This window comes from Drosophila willistoni (assembly GCF_018902025.1).
Source record: "Drosophila willistoni isolate 14030-0811.24 chromosome 2R unlocalized genomic scaffold, UCI_dwil_1.1 Seg200, whole genome shotgun sequence".
NCBI lineage: Eukaryota > Metazoa > Arthropoda > Insecta > Diptera > Drosophilidae > Drosophila > Drosophila willistoni.
The window spans coordinates 5,448,569-5,467,015 of record NW_025814051.1 but is presented as its reverse complement, the minus strand read 5'-3'; the positions used below and the strand labels follow the sequence as shown (position 1 = coordinate 5,467,015).

Here is an 18,447-nt window from a genome sequence, read left to right as displayed (position 1 = left end):
TTTTAAAATTAAAAATTAATTATGGAAAAGGAATTTAAAGCTTTGACTCAATGTATACAATGATGCCATCTTGCTATCAAAAGATATTTTTGGTAACTTTTTATTTTTATATTTTTTTTAATATTTTTAAAAGAAAGCAAGTTTCATTTTTCTTTTGTTTTGCACAAAAAAAAAAAGTGTCTTGACAAAACATAAATATTTTTTATATTGATAGAAAGGAGCTGCTTCGTAGATTGGTCGGTGCCCCCTTCTATGTCCGGAACTCTGTTCTACACAGGGACTTACAAATCCCCTCAATCCACAAGGAGGTCCTGAAATTCGGAGTTCGCCACCTCGGCAGACTCACCAATCACCCCAACCGGCTGGCAGCAGACCTGCCAAATAAAAACTATCGAATTTAATCATTGTCCAAGTCTGGATAGATTTTAAATATATTTAACAACAAAACATATTGATAAAAACAATGCACTTTCATTGGGAAAACTTAATTACTTTTGTTATAGTTTTGTTTTAAACGTTTCTCTATGACAAGCTATAATAAATATTAAAATTGGCCCGGTGAATTCCGTAGGCGTACCACTTGGTAAAGTAGGCATAATCTCCTTCAGGAAATGGCAAAACATCCACATTTTGATGGTTGAAGAAATCAATTGATACCTTATCTACCAGTAAATCGTGCCGAAATAGAGCTTTACAGCCTGGTCAGCCGGATCGGATCACTATTTCATATAGCTCCCATAGAAATGACAAAGTCACGAACAGTGACTTTTCTTAATAACTTCGTTATTTTCTGAGCTATTGTCGTGAAATTACATTGGTGAGTTAATTATACGTATAAACGACTATGCCAAATTTGATCAAGATCGGGTGACTATATCATATAGCTCCCATATGATATAAGAACGATCTTTCGAAAACAGTGACTTTTCTCAGTTTAGCATAACTATTAATGACTGTGCCAAATTTGATTAAGATCGGGCGATTATATCATATAGCTCCCATAGGAACAATCGGTGGTGAACAGTGACTTTGATCAATAACTTCATTATTTCATAAGCCGTTCTTTCGCAAGCATTAGACCTTTAACACAAAAAACTTGCAAGGGTATACAAACTTTGACGCGGTCAAAGTTAGCCCCGGCCCTCTGGTTTTTTTTTCACAAGGTACCTCAATAATTTGATATACGACCACTGCAACTGCCAATAGAACTGAATATTTCAGATACATTTTTACTTCTGTGGTTAATGAGCACAAAAAAAAATGACTAAATTTATTCAAACATATAAGGTTAGTTGTTTTGGTTCAAAAATTAAGAGCTTATCGTTTAGCAATTTGTTTAATGTTTGTTTCCGACCATTTTTATAAAACTAAATGAGGCATGAGATTATTTAATGGCTTTTGATTCCATTGACCTCATCTTAAAATATAAATGAAAGGAAATGATTTAAGTTTTAGTTTATTATATTTAATCATAAAAATTTTTTGGATTCTTTGTAGATTTGCCATCGAAAGTTGGTTAACTTAATAAGTTAAGCTAAGGTAAGATAAAGTCGAACATCTGCCCGATTTATATCATAGGCATACCAATTGGTAAAGACGGCATAATCTCCTTCCGGAAAGGGCAAAACCTTCACAACTTGATAATTGACAAATTCGATGGATACCTTGTCAACCAGCAGATCGTTCTGTAAGACAATCAAATAATTACCATGTTTTTTTTTTTTTTTTTTTTTTTTTTTTTTGGTTAAGACAGGCACTTACATTAAACGGACATGTGTGATTAATATTTGAATGCTTACTAAGAAAGCCGTAGAAATAATTAATCACCGGATTCTTATTTGTGGATTTTATAAATTTGCATGCATCGAAAGTGACGTTGTAAAGAAATGGCTTATAGCCATTCAAACGTTTCATAAGAGCCACATTTACCTAAAAAAATATAATTGTCACTTGTTATTCTTATAATATATTTGGAGATACTACAGTAACATTTGAGACCGGAACTTTGAAAAGTTGAATTTTCAATTCGAAATATTTGTAAGAGCGATTGACGGCTTTGATCTGACAGTATTCAAAGTCTGAAAATGTTTTATCGAGGGATACGCATTTTAAATTAGTAAACTCCACCCGGGCAGTAATCTATAAAGAAAGTTTACATCTAGTTTATGTCTTATATGTTGGGTTTAATGTAACGGTACCTGTAGAATGTGATACGTCATTAGAGCAACTCCCAATAGAATCGAATATTTGCAATGCATTTTTAATTCTGTTTTGTGTTATAAATATAATAGGTATAGTAAGATTACATTTATATAGAATTGGACTTATTTATTGGATTGTTCTATATTTTTGGAATAATGATTTTACCTCCAAGTTTGGTTAACGGATGTGATCGCAGCGAGACAAGAATTGTGAGTGAGTTATTTTTTCATGTTTTTATGAATTCTTTTATCTCCTCTTAAAGTCAGTAGACCATATAACTATAATCACTGCTTATACATAGTTCGATCTCGCTCAAATTGCTCTGTATTTTTATTTTTGGTTTCAACATATTTTCCAAAAATAGAATAAGAATTTTTTGTTTTTTATATGTTTGTGTTTTAAATTACTGTTAATCATATTACTACAACATTTTCAATTGGTAGTTTTCTTTAGACTCTGAAGTTGTGTTTCACAGTTTTAGCAGCCTAAAAATCTGTTATTGATTGGATAGAAACTTGAAATTCGTAAGTTTGAGTTATTCCAATTGGTAAAATTTGTATCTTAATTGACTTTCACATGGTAGAACCGAAAGCTTTAGACTCATTTTGAATTTGATATTCATTAATTAAAATCAAATCGCATGATCAATGTGTGGACGTTTATTCAACCATATAATGATATAATTACTAAATGAAATGTTAACCCATGCGTTTAGGTTAAACAAACCAGCAATTTTAGGTTTATTATTAAATTGATGTAACTTGGGCACTCTTCTGCAATTAAACGTCTTTTTTTCACTGCCATTCCGGATTTGTCATTTGATAACAAATGCCATATGATGTCATCCCCTATATCTTACTCAATCAAAATACAATTTTTCTTTCAAATAACTGGTTTTCTCTAACTTAGCATACTTTTTAGAGCAACATTCTTTAATATCACCTTTTAATAATATTTTCCTCAGTGTACAAAGCTAATTAAATTCAGTTCATAGCCTTGTTATGCTTTACTCGATGCTCCACATGCATTTGGGGTCTCCCATGTAATACCTCTATGTGACGCTATATATACCTACATATGTATGTATGTACCTATATATGATTATATATTTGCTCAGATGATAGTTGATTAACTCAAAGCTTTGTCAAGGATAAAAAAAGAAAACCAAATGGAAGAAGGAATTTGAGAGCAGACACACAGATCCGAATTGGGTGGAGAATAGAATGCAGATATAGGTGTGCACATACATACATATGTGTGTGTATGTGTATGTGTAAATGTACAAGGGAAAGAAGGTCTGCCACCCTCTTAGTTCTCCCCTTTTTTACGTCCAAGCAGTAATCACGTTGCTGCACAACGTCGACGTTTACTTTTTGACTGCCGGAGGCAATTGCTTTATTAAGAGTTTCTGCTCTACTTGATACAAGCAGCAGCAGCATCACCACCACCCACCCACCCCACATCCCCCTTTCAACCCATCAAACACATAACCCTCACTCTCCACATTTGCACCCTGGCAAATGGCTCTGTGTGAGTTGGTAAAGCTTAATCTTACTTAGTTAACTTTAAATTAAATCTTGATATTCACATATCTTTTGCATGGTGGAGAGATGGAGTTACAGGGCGGGGTGCACAGCAGGGCAGAGCAGAGGTTTGGCGTTGTTTTAATGTGCAGGCGTCCATGTGTATTTGTCTGAGTATGCATGTGTGTAATGCCAATTTTAATGTGGTCTTCGGTTTCACCCTTTTGAACACAGGGCAACAGAATGGTCTGGCAGTCCAACCGACCAAACGACAGACCGTCTCATGTTTTTACCATTAGGCAGACATTTTCGCATTTTCTCTTTTCCCCCATTTTCTTTTACGGTTTTCGACAATATATATATATAATTTTTTTTTTTGTTTAAATACATGTGAGCATTGTGTGTGTGCGAGCTTTGCTCTTTCGTTACCATAGAAATATTTGGTTTTTAATATTTTTTTAATGAGCATGCTAAAAATTTAATACATTTTTTTCCAGCACATGCGGTTTTAGATTTACTTTTATATTTTTATTTTGTTGCATTACTTTCAGTTGCAATTTTGGTATTTTCCCTACACACTTTTTAGCGGTATTAAGAGCTGCTCCTTTACTTTTGATATCTACATATGAATGTTTATTTCGATTTGAATTCCAGAAACATGGAATTTGTTAGTTGATTTAATATTTACTTAATCATTAGGTAGTAAAAATTCAATTCTTTCATAGTTAAATTTTATAGTTTACAAAAGTTATACTTCCCCTAATTAATTGTAATTTAAGTTATGAAATATTTTTCACTTTGATTTTGCGGAATTACCCCGCAATGTGAAAGGGATGTAATTGAAATGGTTTCTTAAAAAAATTTTTAAAAGCTTTTGAGATTGTCATAATTGTGGTATTTCTTTAAAATGATGCTACCAAAATTGTTTTTGAAGTTTATAAAATTATTATTATCGTAACTAAATAAATCCTCAAAAGAGTAGTGAGTTTAATTTTGAGCAAAATAAAAAAAAACATTTTTAATAATTTTTTATTTTTATTTTTTATTTTTTTGGATGAAAAAAGAATTATTTTAAAATTTTTTATTTTGTGTAAATTATTCGATGATCTGAATTTAAGAGAGAAGAATAAAAATGTAACGGTATCTATTATCATGCTAGTTTTTATTATTATTATACCATACACCCATAGGGTGAAATGGTATATTAAAGTCGCCAAAATGTATGTAACAGGCAGAAGGAAGCATCTCCGACCCCACAAAGTATATATATTCTTGATCAGGATCAACAACCGAGTCGATCTAGCCATGTCCGTCTGTCCGTCCGTCCGTCCGTCCGTCCGTCTGTCCGTCTGTCCGTCTGTCCGTCTGTCCGTATGAACACCTAGATCTCGGAGACTATAAGAGCTAGAGCCACCAAATTTTTTATGTAGACTCGTGTAGTATGTAGAGTGATCAAGTTTATTTCAAATTTTTGCCACGCCCATTTCCGCCCCCGCAATTAAAAAAAAGCGTTTATCTCAAAAACTATTCTAGCTAGAGACACCATATTTGGTATGTATATTCGATTAGTAAATGCACACATTTTCTATGTATAAAAATTTTGCCACGCCCTTTTCCGCCCCCGTAATTTGAAAAACTTGATTATCTCCCGTATTTTTTTACCTCAGGCAATCAAATTTGGCACACTTAAATTTAATACTAATATCTAGCAAAATACCAAATTTGATCAAAATCGGATAAAAAACAGTCGAGTTATGCATATAAATGTTTTTCCATAAGGCCGGAGTTGGCCGTTGGCTGGTGGGGGCGCTAGGGTGCTCGTATGATTGAGTGAGCGAGATACTAAGATATGCTTGTAAGAAGCATGTGAAAATGCTTGAAATATTTGCTTTACTGGTGTATGGTATACCAAAGTCGGCGAGACGACTTACTTACTTCATTATAACTTACAATGATTAAGGTCCCCGCTCTAGAGTCTTTTTTTCCTTTTCTTGTAATATTTCTTGATGTTTATTTCACTTTTTTTAGGGTATGTCATAGTCGCTTTGTTCTCATTTATTTGAATTTGTATTTTTGACTGTTTTTAATTTTGCATTTGAAACATTTTTATTACATTCTCGAATTGCCATACATATTTCCTCCATGTTACCCAATTGTCCCCTACTCACCTACCCTTGCATTTTATTTATCTCACTTTTGCCTCTGCCTCTCTCTGTGGGGAGTTTTTCGGGATATTTAATGTCGAGGTTTTTGTGGGTTGTTGGTTAATGTAAAAGTTTTTGCGTTCCTTTTTGTTTTTTTTTTGTTTTTAGGGCAAAGAACGAACTGGGGGCTACTAAACATGAAACGTTGGCATGTGAGCTATTTAAATTTCTTGTCGGATTTTTGTTTTTGTCTCCCGTTCTCTGAAATTTAAACAAAGTGTGGAAATATGCAAAAACCGGGTGGAGATAATTAGATATTCTGTGGCCAGTGAGCATAAAGGTTATGGTAATTATATTTTGATATGAACTATGGGATTTTTTATACAAAAAAAAAAGACAGTTGGGGGTGGAAAAAAAACTAAAAAAACGTTAATTAAAAGTAGAAAGTATATCACAAAAATATTCCAAAGTATTTTGAGTATATAACAGTCTACAATTCAAATGAGAATACTTTTAATTAATGTATGTTTTAGAATTTAATGTAGTTCTACGATATTATTTAATAAAATTAGTTTAATTTATTTATAAAGAGAAAAAATTATAAATGAAGCTAAAGATGATAATTATTATAGACGATAAATTAAAGGAAGCCAATACATTTTCTTTTTGGAAAAACATTGAGGTCATCTTTACCTGATGGTTGTGGATGCTGTTTAAACATTACCTTTTAAATTTAAACATTCCCTTGGGTTAATTTGGAACTTTATTTATATTGTCAGGGCAACACAAAGCTGTCAAATTGTCATGTAAACGCGACAATTCTGCCAACTAAATAAACTTTTTCTCTCTTTCTCGCCCTCTCACAAAAGGTGAGACACTCCACTTATTTATTAAGAGGGAGAAACGGAAGAGAAGTGGAGAATAATAAAGAAGAAGAGGATGAGAGAGGAAAAAATATATTTGCGAGTTATGCGAAAACAAAATAAATTTTATAGTAGATGCCACCCAACAAATATATGTAGTTGGCTTGTCCAAAACCACAGAAAACTAAAACTTTTTTACTTAAGGAAAAAATTCTATAAAATAAATATTAGAGTAGACCTGGAGATTACCCTTGAGAGAGTAAGGCTTATTGAACTGTCAGCTTTATTTTTAAGGTCTTTGTTGGATCTCTTCGTAAATTGAAAGACAATCAGGTCTTCAGAAGCTTGAAAGTCGACATTTCAAAATTAAAGAGATTCCAGATTTCTTTTTAAGAAATATTGAATTGTATTGTATTATCATTAAAATAAAGCTTTTAAAATTAAAAAGTGTTCAATATGTCCGCTAATAATATTTTTAAAGGGTATCAAAAAATAAATGGAAAAGTTTTCATTTCATATTTTGGTATTTTCTTGTTCAGAGAGCTTAAAGATGGGGTCACACCTAGTGCCAAATTAAATTGCGAAAACAAAATATAAAACTACAGAACTTTGCTCTATGACAGACAGAATAACTTCAATAATTTATGAACGAGAAGAGGAAAACAACTATGAAATTATTTTGCTATTTCAAGCAATTTTTCTCTACAACTTTTGCTCAAGAGAGCAAGAAACATAATTAAGTATTGTCTTGACAAACAGTTATTCTTAACTGAAAGATACGAAATACAACGAAAGGAAATGAAAATAAAGAAACTTTTGGACTGATGGAAAGAGCTTTTGTATGCATTCTTTTGGGTACTTTTTTTTCTTCTTTTGCTTGCGTTGTTGTTGTTATACTACACGGCAGATCCTTTTTGGACCAGTTGACAGTTGGATATGTCAACATATGATAAATTGTTCAACTGACAGATGACATTCGGAATATTATGGAAATTCAACGTAAAGACGACTCCAGTTGACAATCCATCCACATCCTTGCCACTTTGTCCGGCACTTTGGTGGCACCTGTCTTTGCATGAGTATGAATGTGAGTGTGTGTGTGTGTGAATAGTCAGCCCATTCAGTTATATAATTGCACATTTCAATGTGTGTGCGTGTGTTGGGAGAAAAGGAGAAGTGTTTATTCAATTTGCCTGAGTGAATGTGTCGTCATACAACCAATTGCTTATTCAAATTTCGTCCGTTTCGCAATGCCAACAAGCATTAGCAAATACTTCAGTTATTTTGTCATGCAAAATGCTAAATTGTTTACCGCCAGGAATCTCAATTGAAACTTCTTTAATAAAACCACACCTTGAAAGTGTATTATGATAAAATGTTAGTAAATGTTGAAAGTTTAATTTAGTCTTGCAAAAGTTTTCGCATCACTTTTCCTTGCATTTAAGCGCTTCAATTTAAATGTATGTATATGTACATTGGGAAAGAAAAATTTATGTCTTGTGATTTTAATAAAGATTGAATGCCATTATTGTAACTTAAAAACATAGATTTCAAAGATTTTTCAAATACTCCCAAAATTGATTAAATTAGAGCTTCAAGAAACGATCATTCCAATTGATTATCGAATTGGAAACCCATAAATGAGATATCACTTTCAAACGTAGATTAAAATAAGTTAAAGTTAAGAATTTGTAAAATTTTGTTAATTACATTTTTTCAATTTGCTATATTTTGATAAATTAAGTCAGTTTTTCAGTCGTTTTCATCCTGAAAGCGCTGTATCATTTCATAATCCTGATATTTGGCTAATCAGGTGAAGCAGACTTAGCTTCCTCAGGGTTTAGTGTGCGATTGCCATTCGAAAAATAAGAATTCAATCAGTGCTTGTTATATTTTCCAATGGATGCGGTATTAAGTTTTTTTTATACATTTTGGTTTAAATGTTGAAGGCTGTGGAATTGGTTAGTTAGGGGAATAATATAGCGGCAAAAGTGTTTTTTTGTGATGTCTGTTTAGAAAGTCCTCTAGGGATGTTTAATAGTAGAAGAATTTGGAACTTTCTTCTTACGCTGTAAGGTCTAAACTTGTTTAAAATTAAATATACAATGAATTTGAAGTTGTAGAAAGCATTTAAATTATATAAATACTCTTTTTATCTTTACGTCACATAAGCCTACAGATTTTTGAATGAAATTGAACCAAAGTCAAATCATTTTTTGTGGTTTGTATTTTTTTTTTTTTATTAAAAAATGTAATTTAATTGATATTTGAATATGGATTTATTTTCCATCTATCCGATATCCATTAAGCTTAACGACTAACCAAAAAAAAAAAAGAAAAACAGAGAACGAAAAACTGCAAAAACTAATCTCTTCGACTTTTTTCCAACGCAGCCACAAAATCCCCACTCACAGGTAGACCATTAACATCAACAAACAAACGAACTGCAAAACAAGAAACAAAAACAAATGGCAAATAGAAAAGTGGGGAAAAACAGGGTGGATGGAAAACTTTTCATTTATTTTGCACAAAAACTAATGGCTAAAACCTAGCTGGCTAGTGCGGTGAAGCCAGGAATGTGAAAATGCAATAAGATAATACTGAAAACCTTTAGATAAAGTTTTGGTTGTTTGAAATTGTTGAAAGTAACTTTAAGATATGTTCTTGAGATAGAAATTAATTAGTTTCACCAATTATTTGATATCTTTTGATTATGATAAATTTGAATATCGCAGCAGGTGAATCTGAATTTGGCTTCTCTATTTAAGCCAGATTTCGCTGTCTGTTGGTCATTGAGGGAGACTCTTCAAAGAAGGGAATTGACTGGCAACTGGGAGATGGAAGCTGTCTAAAAACAAAAGGCAAACAGCAGCTCACTCTGTTCTAGACACACACACATACACACACAGACACATATAAATCGAATGTCATTAAAATACAAGACAAGACAACATTAGGGTATAGGGTGTAGGGATGATGGCAAAGATGAAAGTGAGCGGTTGGGGGGCTCATTTTGGGAATGAGGGAGAATGGAGTGGAGTGGTTGTTGGTGCGGTAGCATCATGTTGAGAGCTCATTAAAACGAATTCGAATTTAATGGTACTTAAAGCGGAAATTGCCTGGGAAGTTTCCGCCACGGTAAGCACAAAAGCAACAACAACAACAACAACTCAAGCTCAAGCAGCATCAAGGAAAAACTGAAGCCAACTTAGATCGAAGTGCCAGGCCCACACACACTTAGATACACTCCCATATACGCAAACACACATACACACAACAAAAGCTTTTACGAGCTGAAAAACTATTAGTGGCAGTCATACACATACACATACAGAACACACACACACAAACACTAAGAATAACAGCAACAAAAAACTATGCAACAAGAGCCAAACTCACCTGGCTACCTTTGTCTATACCTGTGAGTAGGGCGTTTCATCCTTTTTTCCTTAACTTCCTCTCTCTCTTGCCTCTTCTTTACTTCATTTTTTTTGTTTTGCGTAGTTTTTGTTGTTTTCTCTTCTTTTTGTTGTGCCAAATGAAGCCATCACACACTCTGGCACAAAGCCGTATCCACCTACTTCACTCTATATGAAAGTCATGCGTATGTGTGTGTGTCTGTGTATGTATTTTCTAAAGGACAAAAAATGGAACCCAATGTAGTAAACCAACAGAAGTGGCAAAAAGTTTACAGTTTCGTAAGCTATAATGAAAATTTTGGATGCTCTTAAACGAAAAATTGTAAGAAATGTTAGATATAGATCAATGAATCGGAATCAGATTTCTAATACTCTAACTTCTCTAAAAGAACCGTTTTGACAGATTTTAATATCCTTAACCGCTAAATGCGAATTGTCTGGTTTGGAGATCTGTTGAATTTTTAAACATTTTCTGCCACATTGTTAACTATTAAAATTTGTTAAGCCAAATATTTAACTAAATAATAATAATTAAAGGAGCAAGTATAAAAATTGTTTGTTACACTTTTCATAAGGTTTTTTTTTATTGCTTAAGTTTGATTTTAGATTTTAAACATTAATCGTTAAGGCTACAAGTTTAGAGGTTTTATATCAATATTTATTTTTAGTTAGAGCATATGTTAAACAGTATGGCCTTAGTTTGAGTTAGTCTACTAACAGAGACTAAATACCGAATTAATCAAAACGACTGTCTGTATCGAGAAATCATAATATATAAGGCAAAGTTTTTCGTTGCCTTATTTAAATGATTTATTATTCAATTTAGCAAATTTCATGCCAACATACATTTGGTTAGAGTATCAGAGCCCGATGAAAGGCAACAAAACGAAATAAAGCAAATGGAAAAAAAAAAACGCTGACTGTGCGAATCGGCGCAACAGTGTGAAAAAAGCCAGCGACGCCATTTTGAGACGCACAAAAGTATGCTTTAATTGAATGTTTGTTTGTGCCAGGCATACATGCAATATTCACACACATATTTCTTTATATGTATATGTACATACATAGACATGTGTACATGCATACATACATAAGCACCTTAACGACAGGTGGTATAGTTCCACATGGGTGTATGTATGTATGGATATCTCTATATGCATACATATGTGAAAAATTGTTGGAAAATTTGCATGGACCATAATGGCAATACCATTGTATAGAGTTTTTTTGAGTTTTCAATTTCACGCATATTGAAGGAGGGGCTTTTATAGGAGCGAGTGAGTGAGTGAAAGGGGAATGACTGAGTGGAAAAATAGGTAAGAGGTAGTTGAGGGAACTAAAAGAAGCTCATGTCGTACTGAATTTGGATGGCATACTGTTAGGCAAGTCAAATTGAATTGTTTTTCTACTTTTTTACAGCAGCTTAGAGTTACCTGTATGTACATATATGTGTGTATGTGTGTGTGCAGAAAATGTTTTGCATAAGTCAGCTAAAAACAGAAGAGTTGATTGTTCTGCCATTTTCTGCTGATATAGGCAAGATAAAGGAATATCGCATGTGATATCAAAATCAAGGCAATAAAATGTGTAATCGCATTGCAAGTATTCCATTTAAGTTTATATATATAAATGCTATATGGAGAAACGAAAAGGAAGGTATGTATCAATTCCTTTGGAAGTGCAGGCAAAAAACTTAACAAAAACTAAAAGAAGACAATCTAAACTTGACTAAACATGACTATGGCATGCCCTTACAGAATATTGTTCCTATAGTTTTTTCTCAATTTCTAAAATGATTTTATTTTTAATCAAAAACTACTTATTATAGAAACTTACAAATCAAAATAAATTAATAATAATAAATTGATTTCTTACTTAGCACTTTTCTAATTTTTTATTGAAGCTCTGTTATAAACATAATTTGAATAACTAAAGAACTAATGATTTTTAATAATTTTTAATAAAAAAAATGTTGTAATTTGAGTGTTAGTTTTACAAATTTCTTTGAGTTTCTTAGATTGAAACAAAAGTGTAAAAATTTGAAAATAATAAAAAGATAAAGAAGAAACATTTATTCCCTATAATGTCGTTTTAGAATATTCCTGCTTCACTTCATCTCCAATGGGATATGCCCGTGTAGTTAGGGAATTTTAAGTGCCTCTCGGCTGTTGCCAGAAAGATGAAGAAGTACTGGACATGACTGTCTCTTTGCCTTTGTGGGCCATTCGCCCCTCTCCTCCTCCTCCCACCAGACATTAGTAATTTAGATTGTTATAGAAATAACTTTGGCACTCGAGCAGCTGCAAACTGTTCTAACTGTTCCAAAGGCAACAAAAATAATAATAATAATACACAGGATAAAAATGAAATAAAGAAGAAAGGATGTACAGAAGGATCAAACGCAGAAAAAGGAGAAGCACTTGATGCCTCAAGCCAAGCGGAAATTTGTATGTGGCCCCAGCAATTGACAATAATTGTTGTTTCTAAACAATTTTTACTTCTTTTCATAAGGGGAGAGAAAAGGTAGAGAAAGTTTAAGAAAAATAAATACATATCTTGCTCGAAGTGATGTTGAACGAAACAATGTCTTTTTAGGTAAATAGAGTCATATGTGGAATTTGCAATGTTTTTTAATTAAGAAGGTTTTTTTGTGCATTTAGAAAAGTTTTAATTGTTTACTGAATAATTCGTGTTCCAAAATTCTCAAATTAATTAATATTCGTTTCTTTTTAAAAAGATCAGTTTTCTTTTTCATTTGAATATTTAAATACTAAAAAACTGTGATAATGTGGACAATATTTCTTTCGAATGTTATGACCCATCAGATCAAAACTATTTATATTTAATTAGATAGTTTCTTTATGCCTTTCTCTTTAATCTTATCCTTTATTCTGTCTATCTTCTTCGGACTCCCAATGTCTCTTGGGCCAGAAATTTATCCTCTCAATACGCAAAATTTCATAATATAATAAAGGCTTGATAGATTTTCAAAAGAATTGGTTTAATTTGTGTTGAAAATTTGTTGTATGTGTTGACAAGAATTTGACCCGTACGCAAATTTTACAATATTTACAGACACTTTTTGATTTGTTTATGCAGTTGAGATTAGAGCCATAAATGGGCTTATTTATTTATATTGTGTTTTCCTGCAAAGCTGAAGATTAGCATTAAAGGTCATAAAAATTGAAATTTATGTGGCACTGGGTAACTATCCGACACACAAGATGCAAAAAATAAAAAAAAGAGATAACGCCAAACAGACTGGTGACCCTGGCAATTTAATTAACTAGCTTAAAAATGTGCCAACTTAGATAGATACCAAGTGTAGAGCATAAGTAGGAACCAGCTCACAAGTCAGCAGCTAAGACCCGGTAATCGTATTTCTAATTAAGTGCGAACTTCCCATCCTTCCACTCTGCATCTATTCCTGCTTTCCCCTCCTAACCCCCTGCCATTTTGGGCGATGACAAACCAAGCTAAAGCAAATTGTGTTGTTGTCGCCTAGTTTATTTTTCCTGTTCATTTTTTTGCTGCTGCTTTTTTATTCCAACACCCTCCCCCCCAAACCCCTCTTGCTCTAGTTGAATTTAATTAAATTTCCACACTTCAAAGCGTTGGCAATGTGTAAAATGTCTAGTTCTCAACCATCCCCCTTCTCACCCACGAAAACGGAACGGAACCAGGAAAGCCAACTTATAAAGAAAAAAAATGAAAAAATACAGAATACAGCAAAAGAGAGTGAGAAAAAATGGTTATAATAAAAAGGAAATCTTAATTTTTCGTCCTTTCTCGTTATTTGCTCTGTTGCCAAGTTGGTTTCCTTCAGGTTAAACAGTTTTTTTTTTGACGTCGCTTAATACTCTTGCCTGAAAGGTACATTAGTCTCTTTTAAAAGGAAATGGATTTTTAGAGTTTTTATAAATTTTAAATAAATTTTATAAATCAGTTTCGACTTATTTTTTTTGCCAATTTTTTAGTTTTTAACGGTAGTACAAGTTAAGTTCTTATTGTACTTTATTTAAAAAGATTTTCAGCATATAGAAGAGTCATTTTTGTGTCTTCTATTTAACATAGTTCTAATCAAATGATAAAATAGTAATTTTTTAAACATTTTTAATTTTGAGGCCTCTTATCCTCAAATTAGACTCAACAAGGTGAATTGTTATAAAATAATCATCCTAATGCTATATGGGTTGATATTGAGATAAATAAACGGATTGGTTTTTACTTCCATCCATCCATTTTTAAATTTTTGCTTAGCCATAGTTAATGTAGGGTATATGAACTTCTAGGTTTCGCAAGTCATTTTTTTTTTTTTTGGTTTTTCTTTTGCTTGTGTTGGTTTTGCTTTCGCTTCCCTTACTAATTAATTTCGATTCATTGAGCACTTTTACAAGAAATTGCACACCCACTCGAAGCAACAGAAATAGGATAGGAGAATAAGAGTGGAAAAAAGAAATGCTTACAATGTATCCTTGGGTGTACGTGACGCATTTCTATTCCCCATTACGTTTTCAACTAGCAAAGTTTTCCTTTTTCCTTTTGCTAAAAATTCTTTCTCTTGATTTTCTTTTTGCTTCGAGCATCAAAGTCAGACTCGGTATCTCTGAATGCCTCAACAAATGAGCCTTTTTTTGTGTGTAAATTGTTGCCAACAAATTTGCTGCCATTGAAGAAATTGCTTCGACACCGCCCACCCAAACCCAATTCCTTTCTACACAGAGGGAGTAAGACAACTATATACAGAGACGAATATATATACATATAACCAAAGTCTATGTACATTTTATATACATAGGTGGCAAAGTGAAGTCTGGTTACATTTCCTTTTCCTTCTCCTTATCGATATGTCAATTAAATGGGTTTAATTTAAGACATGTGTTAGATGCTGGCATTAAGCAAGAACAGAAATAGCTATCAGGGATTTACTGGCTAACTAACTGACAGCAGTCGGACAACCAACTGACCAACATGGAATTTGCCATAGATATGGCTAACTGAAAATAAATCAATTATAAAATGTTTTATAGAAACTTGAATTTTATTTCCCTGTATAATGCCAGCATATCTTTAGGAAACGCTGTCACTACTGACTTTTCTAGCCAACACTTAATCATAACTTTAAGTGTGTTGATGTTTAATGAGATTTATGCCAAATTAAATTAAAAAAGTTTATATTGTTATATATATATATTGTTGAATATGATATGTGGAAATAAGCGGTTAAATCGTTTTAATTGGGAAAACAAAGTTTTAATTACAAGTGAACATTTATATTTTCCAAGAACTCATACTGTTAACTATTTATTAATAATTTATTGGAGCGCTTGTTTGTTTTGTTTAAGCGGGTAATAACAATTAGAATACATCATTGAACAACATACTATTTCTCATAATTAAACGTTCTATAGATCCAAAGTTAAAGTATAACTTCACTTAAGATATTAATCAAATAAAAATTACTTTACATTTTAAAATAATTGCTAAATACTTTTCTTTGTATTGTTAGATTTACTAAATTTAATGAAAGAACTAAATGTGATTACCTTTTATTTTTCTTATATTTTATTTAAATTATAAAGCATACATAAAGCTTACATTGTTCACGTCTTCTCTTAGGACATCGTTCTTAGGACAATTCTGATAATGTTGAGCTTTAATGCATGGCCAAAAGTTCGAGTTTACTTTGCATTTTTATTTTACATTATATTTAAGTACAACAATCTTGAATGACTCGTGGATTGCCCTTGTCGGCAAAGAATCAAAGTCATAGGATTGTATGAAGCTTCAAATAAAACCTTTACTGATGCCAGAGTCAACATGAAATAGAGAATCCAATTTCCACAGAAATGCAAAAAAATTGCGGGAAGAATAAGCGAACCGGCTGACCTACTGATATGAGGATCCTTGATAATTTGAGTAGCATTTGGATACGGAGAAAAAGTCTTTTCTAAAGACCTATACGGAGATGACTGGATTTTCCAGCAGGATCAGTCCGGTCCTAATTCTAATTGAAAATGTATATTGTAATATTGTCACATTAAAACTGTCTTTAATGTAAATTTACGTTTGCAACTAATTTAGACTAATAGCCAGATTGACAGTGTTAAACACGCATTAATCGATAAATGTAATCATATCGACTTTTGAACACTACACATCTTATCAAATTCAATGGCTAGTCCTATTATTTAAATGTTGATTAATAAGGAAAAATGTACTAGTTCTTAGTTCGAATTTAATGGCTAAGCCAATGAACCATCTGATTGTGACAAACAAACCATCTAATTGTGACTTTTAATGAAATTACTTAAGTTACATAGATATTTACCCATAATTAAATAAAAATATATTGAAATAAATTTACAATTAATTTACTGACGCCACTTGCACACGTTAACCAATACTTTTTTTTTTTTGATTTGACCAACACTTGCCTGACAAATTGTAGGCACAAGTTGGCACTTGGACTCAGTCTTTTATTTCAATCACATTGGCCTTTGGTAATTCAAAATTAGTATATATTAAACAGAATATAAAAAAAGCAAAAAAAATTTTTTCTTTCTAAACAAAAAATAAACTAATCATTAAGAACCGAATGTAGAAGCCGCTTACAAAACTTACACTCCTTCAAAAACGGAATATTTAATCAAATAAACACGAAATTTTATTTGCTTTCAGAATCGAAATGATAATGAGCAAGTCACAGACGAGCAAAGTGCGACAATCGACGAGCGGCTTGGAGAACCAATTGGTTGGTGGTAAATTTCGCTTAATCAAGGCCATTGGTTCTGGATCCTTTGGAGAGATCTATAAGGGGGTCAATATCAAAGATGCCTCCGAAGTGGCTGTGAAAATAGAGCCAACGAATGCAAAATATCCGCAATTGATTTACGAGGCCAAAGTGTATGAGCAGTTGGGACGAGGACCTGGATTTCCCACATTGTTGCACTATTGCAGCGAGTCGCATTTTAATGCCATGGTTATTGAACTGCTTGGACCTTCTTTGGAGGAATTGTTCAATATGTGCAAACGGAAATTTACATTAAAGACAGTTTTAATGTTAGCCGATCAGTTGTTGATGCGGCTGGAGTGTGTGCATCAGCAGGGGTTCATTCATCGTGATATTAAGCCAGATAATTTCCTTATGGGTCTCGGTCGGCATGTGAATAAATTGTATCTGATAGATTTTGGTTTGGCGAAGCGTTTTCAAGATCCGGAGCGGCATCAACATATACCCTATCGCAAGGATCGAAATCTAACTGGTACAGTTCGCTATGCCTCCATCAATGCCCAATTAGGTGTAGAGCAATCTCGTCGCGATGACATGGAATCTTTAAGCTATTGCATTTTGTATTTCCATTTGGGCAAATTACCCTGGCAGGGTATCACAGCGTCCAACAAGAAGCAGAAATACGAACGTATATTGGAGAAAAAGAATAGTGTGCCAATTGAAGCGCTTTGCAAATCATTGCCCAGTGAATTTGCTCTCTTCATGAAATATGCCAGAAATTTACGTTTCAAAGAGGATCCCGATTATGTCTATTTGCGTCAATTATTTCGTATTCTATTTCGCACACTTAATTATCAATTTGACTATATATATGACTGGACCATATTGCAGCAACAGCAGGATCAGCGGGAGCGTTTGCAAAAGGAATATCAATTGGAGAAGCAGCAATTGGAGCATCAGCAGCAGAAGTCACGAATTCGTCATACTCAGGTTTATAGGTCGGAAAGAAACCTGCAACAGTCACAACAGCAACACTCAAATCAACAGCAACAGCAACAGTCGCAGCAGCAAAACTCACAGCAGCAGCCTCGTCGATCTATGATGAAATATGAGCGCATTGGTGACGGCCAATTCATCAAAAGACGCTAAGAGACACACCAGCAACTGAGGCCTTTTTCATTATTTATTCTTTTTTTTTTGTCAAAATTAATTGATAGAGCTTCCATTTCATAGTTAAACTGTTTATGTTTAGAGATTAAAAAAACAAAAAAAAAAGAACAATTATACATGATTGATATGCTTTCACAAATCTTTTAGATTTTGTGTCTTAATTGTGGTTCAACCAGTTTTTAAAACAAAGAAGAATGGAAGAATTGCTGCCTTGCAATCGGTTTTAAGAGCAAGTAAATCACCATTCAATATTAGAGCTTTTAAAATAAATTTAATTTTTTAGTTTGCAGATCTTGCGGACCATTAAGCTGTATATAATTACCCGATTTGTAATAAATATTACAACAGCTCTAGCTGTTAGTTTGTTTAAAATTCAATAATAATTATGTTCAA

The 18,447-nt window shown here is 32.8% G+C and overlaps 2 protein-coding genes across 3 annotated transcripts; one reads left to right on the top strand and one right to left on the bottom strand.

Moving 5' to 3' along the window:
• Positions 1-1,490: 1,490 nt before the first annotated feature.
• On the bottom strand, positions 1,491-16,237 carry LOC111518784. Of its 2 annotated transcripts, none has more exons than XM_023176499.2 (5): positions 15,750-16,237; positions 2,199-2,266; positions 1,984-2,139; positions 1,762-1,929; positions 1,491-1,685 (listed from the first exon to the last, which is right to left on the bottom strand). In XM_023176499.2, exons 2-5 carry the CDS (start codon positions 2,256-2,258, stop codon positions 1,530-1,532), a joined length of 540 nt encoding a protein of 179 aa, XP_023032267.2. In that variant the 5' UTR covers positions 2,259-2,266; positions 15,750-16,237; the 3' UTR covers positions 1,491-1,529. The 2 variants fall into 2 exon arrangements, with proteins under 2 accessions (XP_023032267.2, XP_046867002.1); XM_047011046.1 differs by lacking the exon at positions 15,750-16,237 and adding an exon at positions 2,368-2,504.
• Positions 16,238-16,592: 355 nt separating this feature from the next.
• LOC6643651 (casein kinase I) lies at positions 16,593-18,165 on the top strand. Its single transcript, XM_023176445.2, has 2 exons — positions 16,593-16,654; positions 16,833-18,165. Exon 2 carries the CDS (start codon positions 16,840-16,842, stop codon positions 18,031-18,033), a length of 1,194 nt encoding a protein of 397 aa, XP_023032213.1. The 5' UTR covers positions 16,593-16,654; positions 16,833-16,839; the 3' UTR covers positions 18,034-18,165.
• The last annotated feature ends 282 nt before the right edge of the window (positions 18,166-18,447 follow it).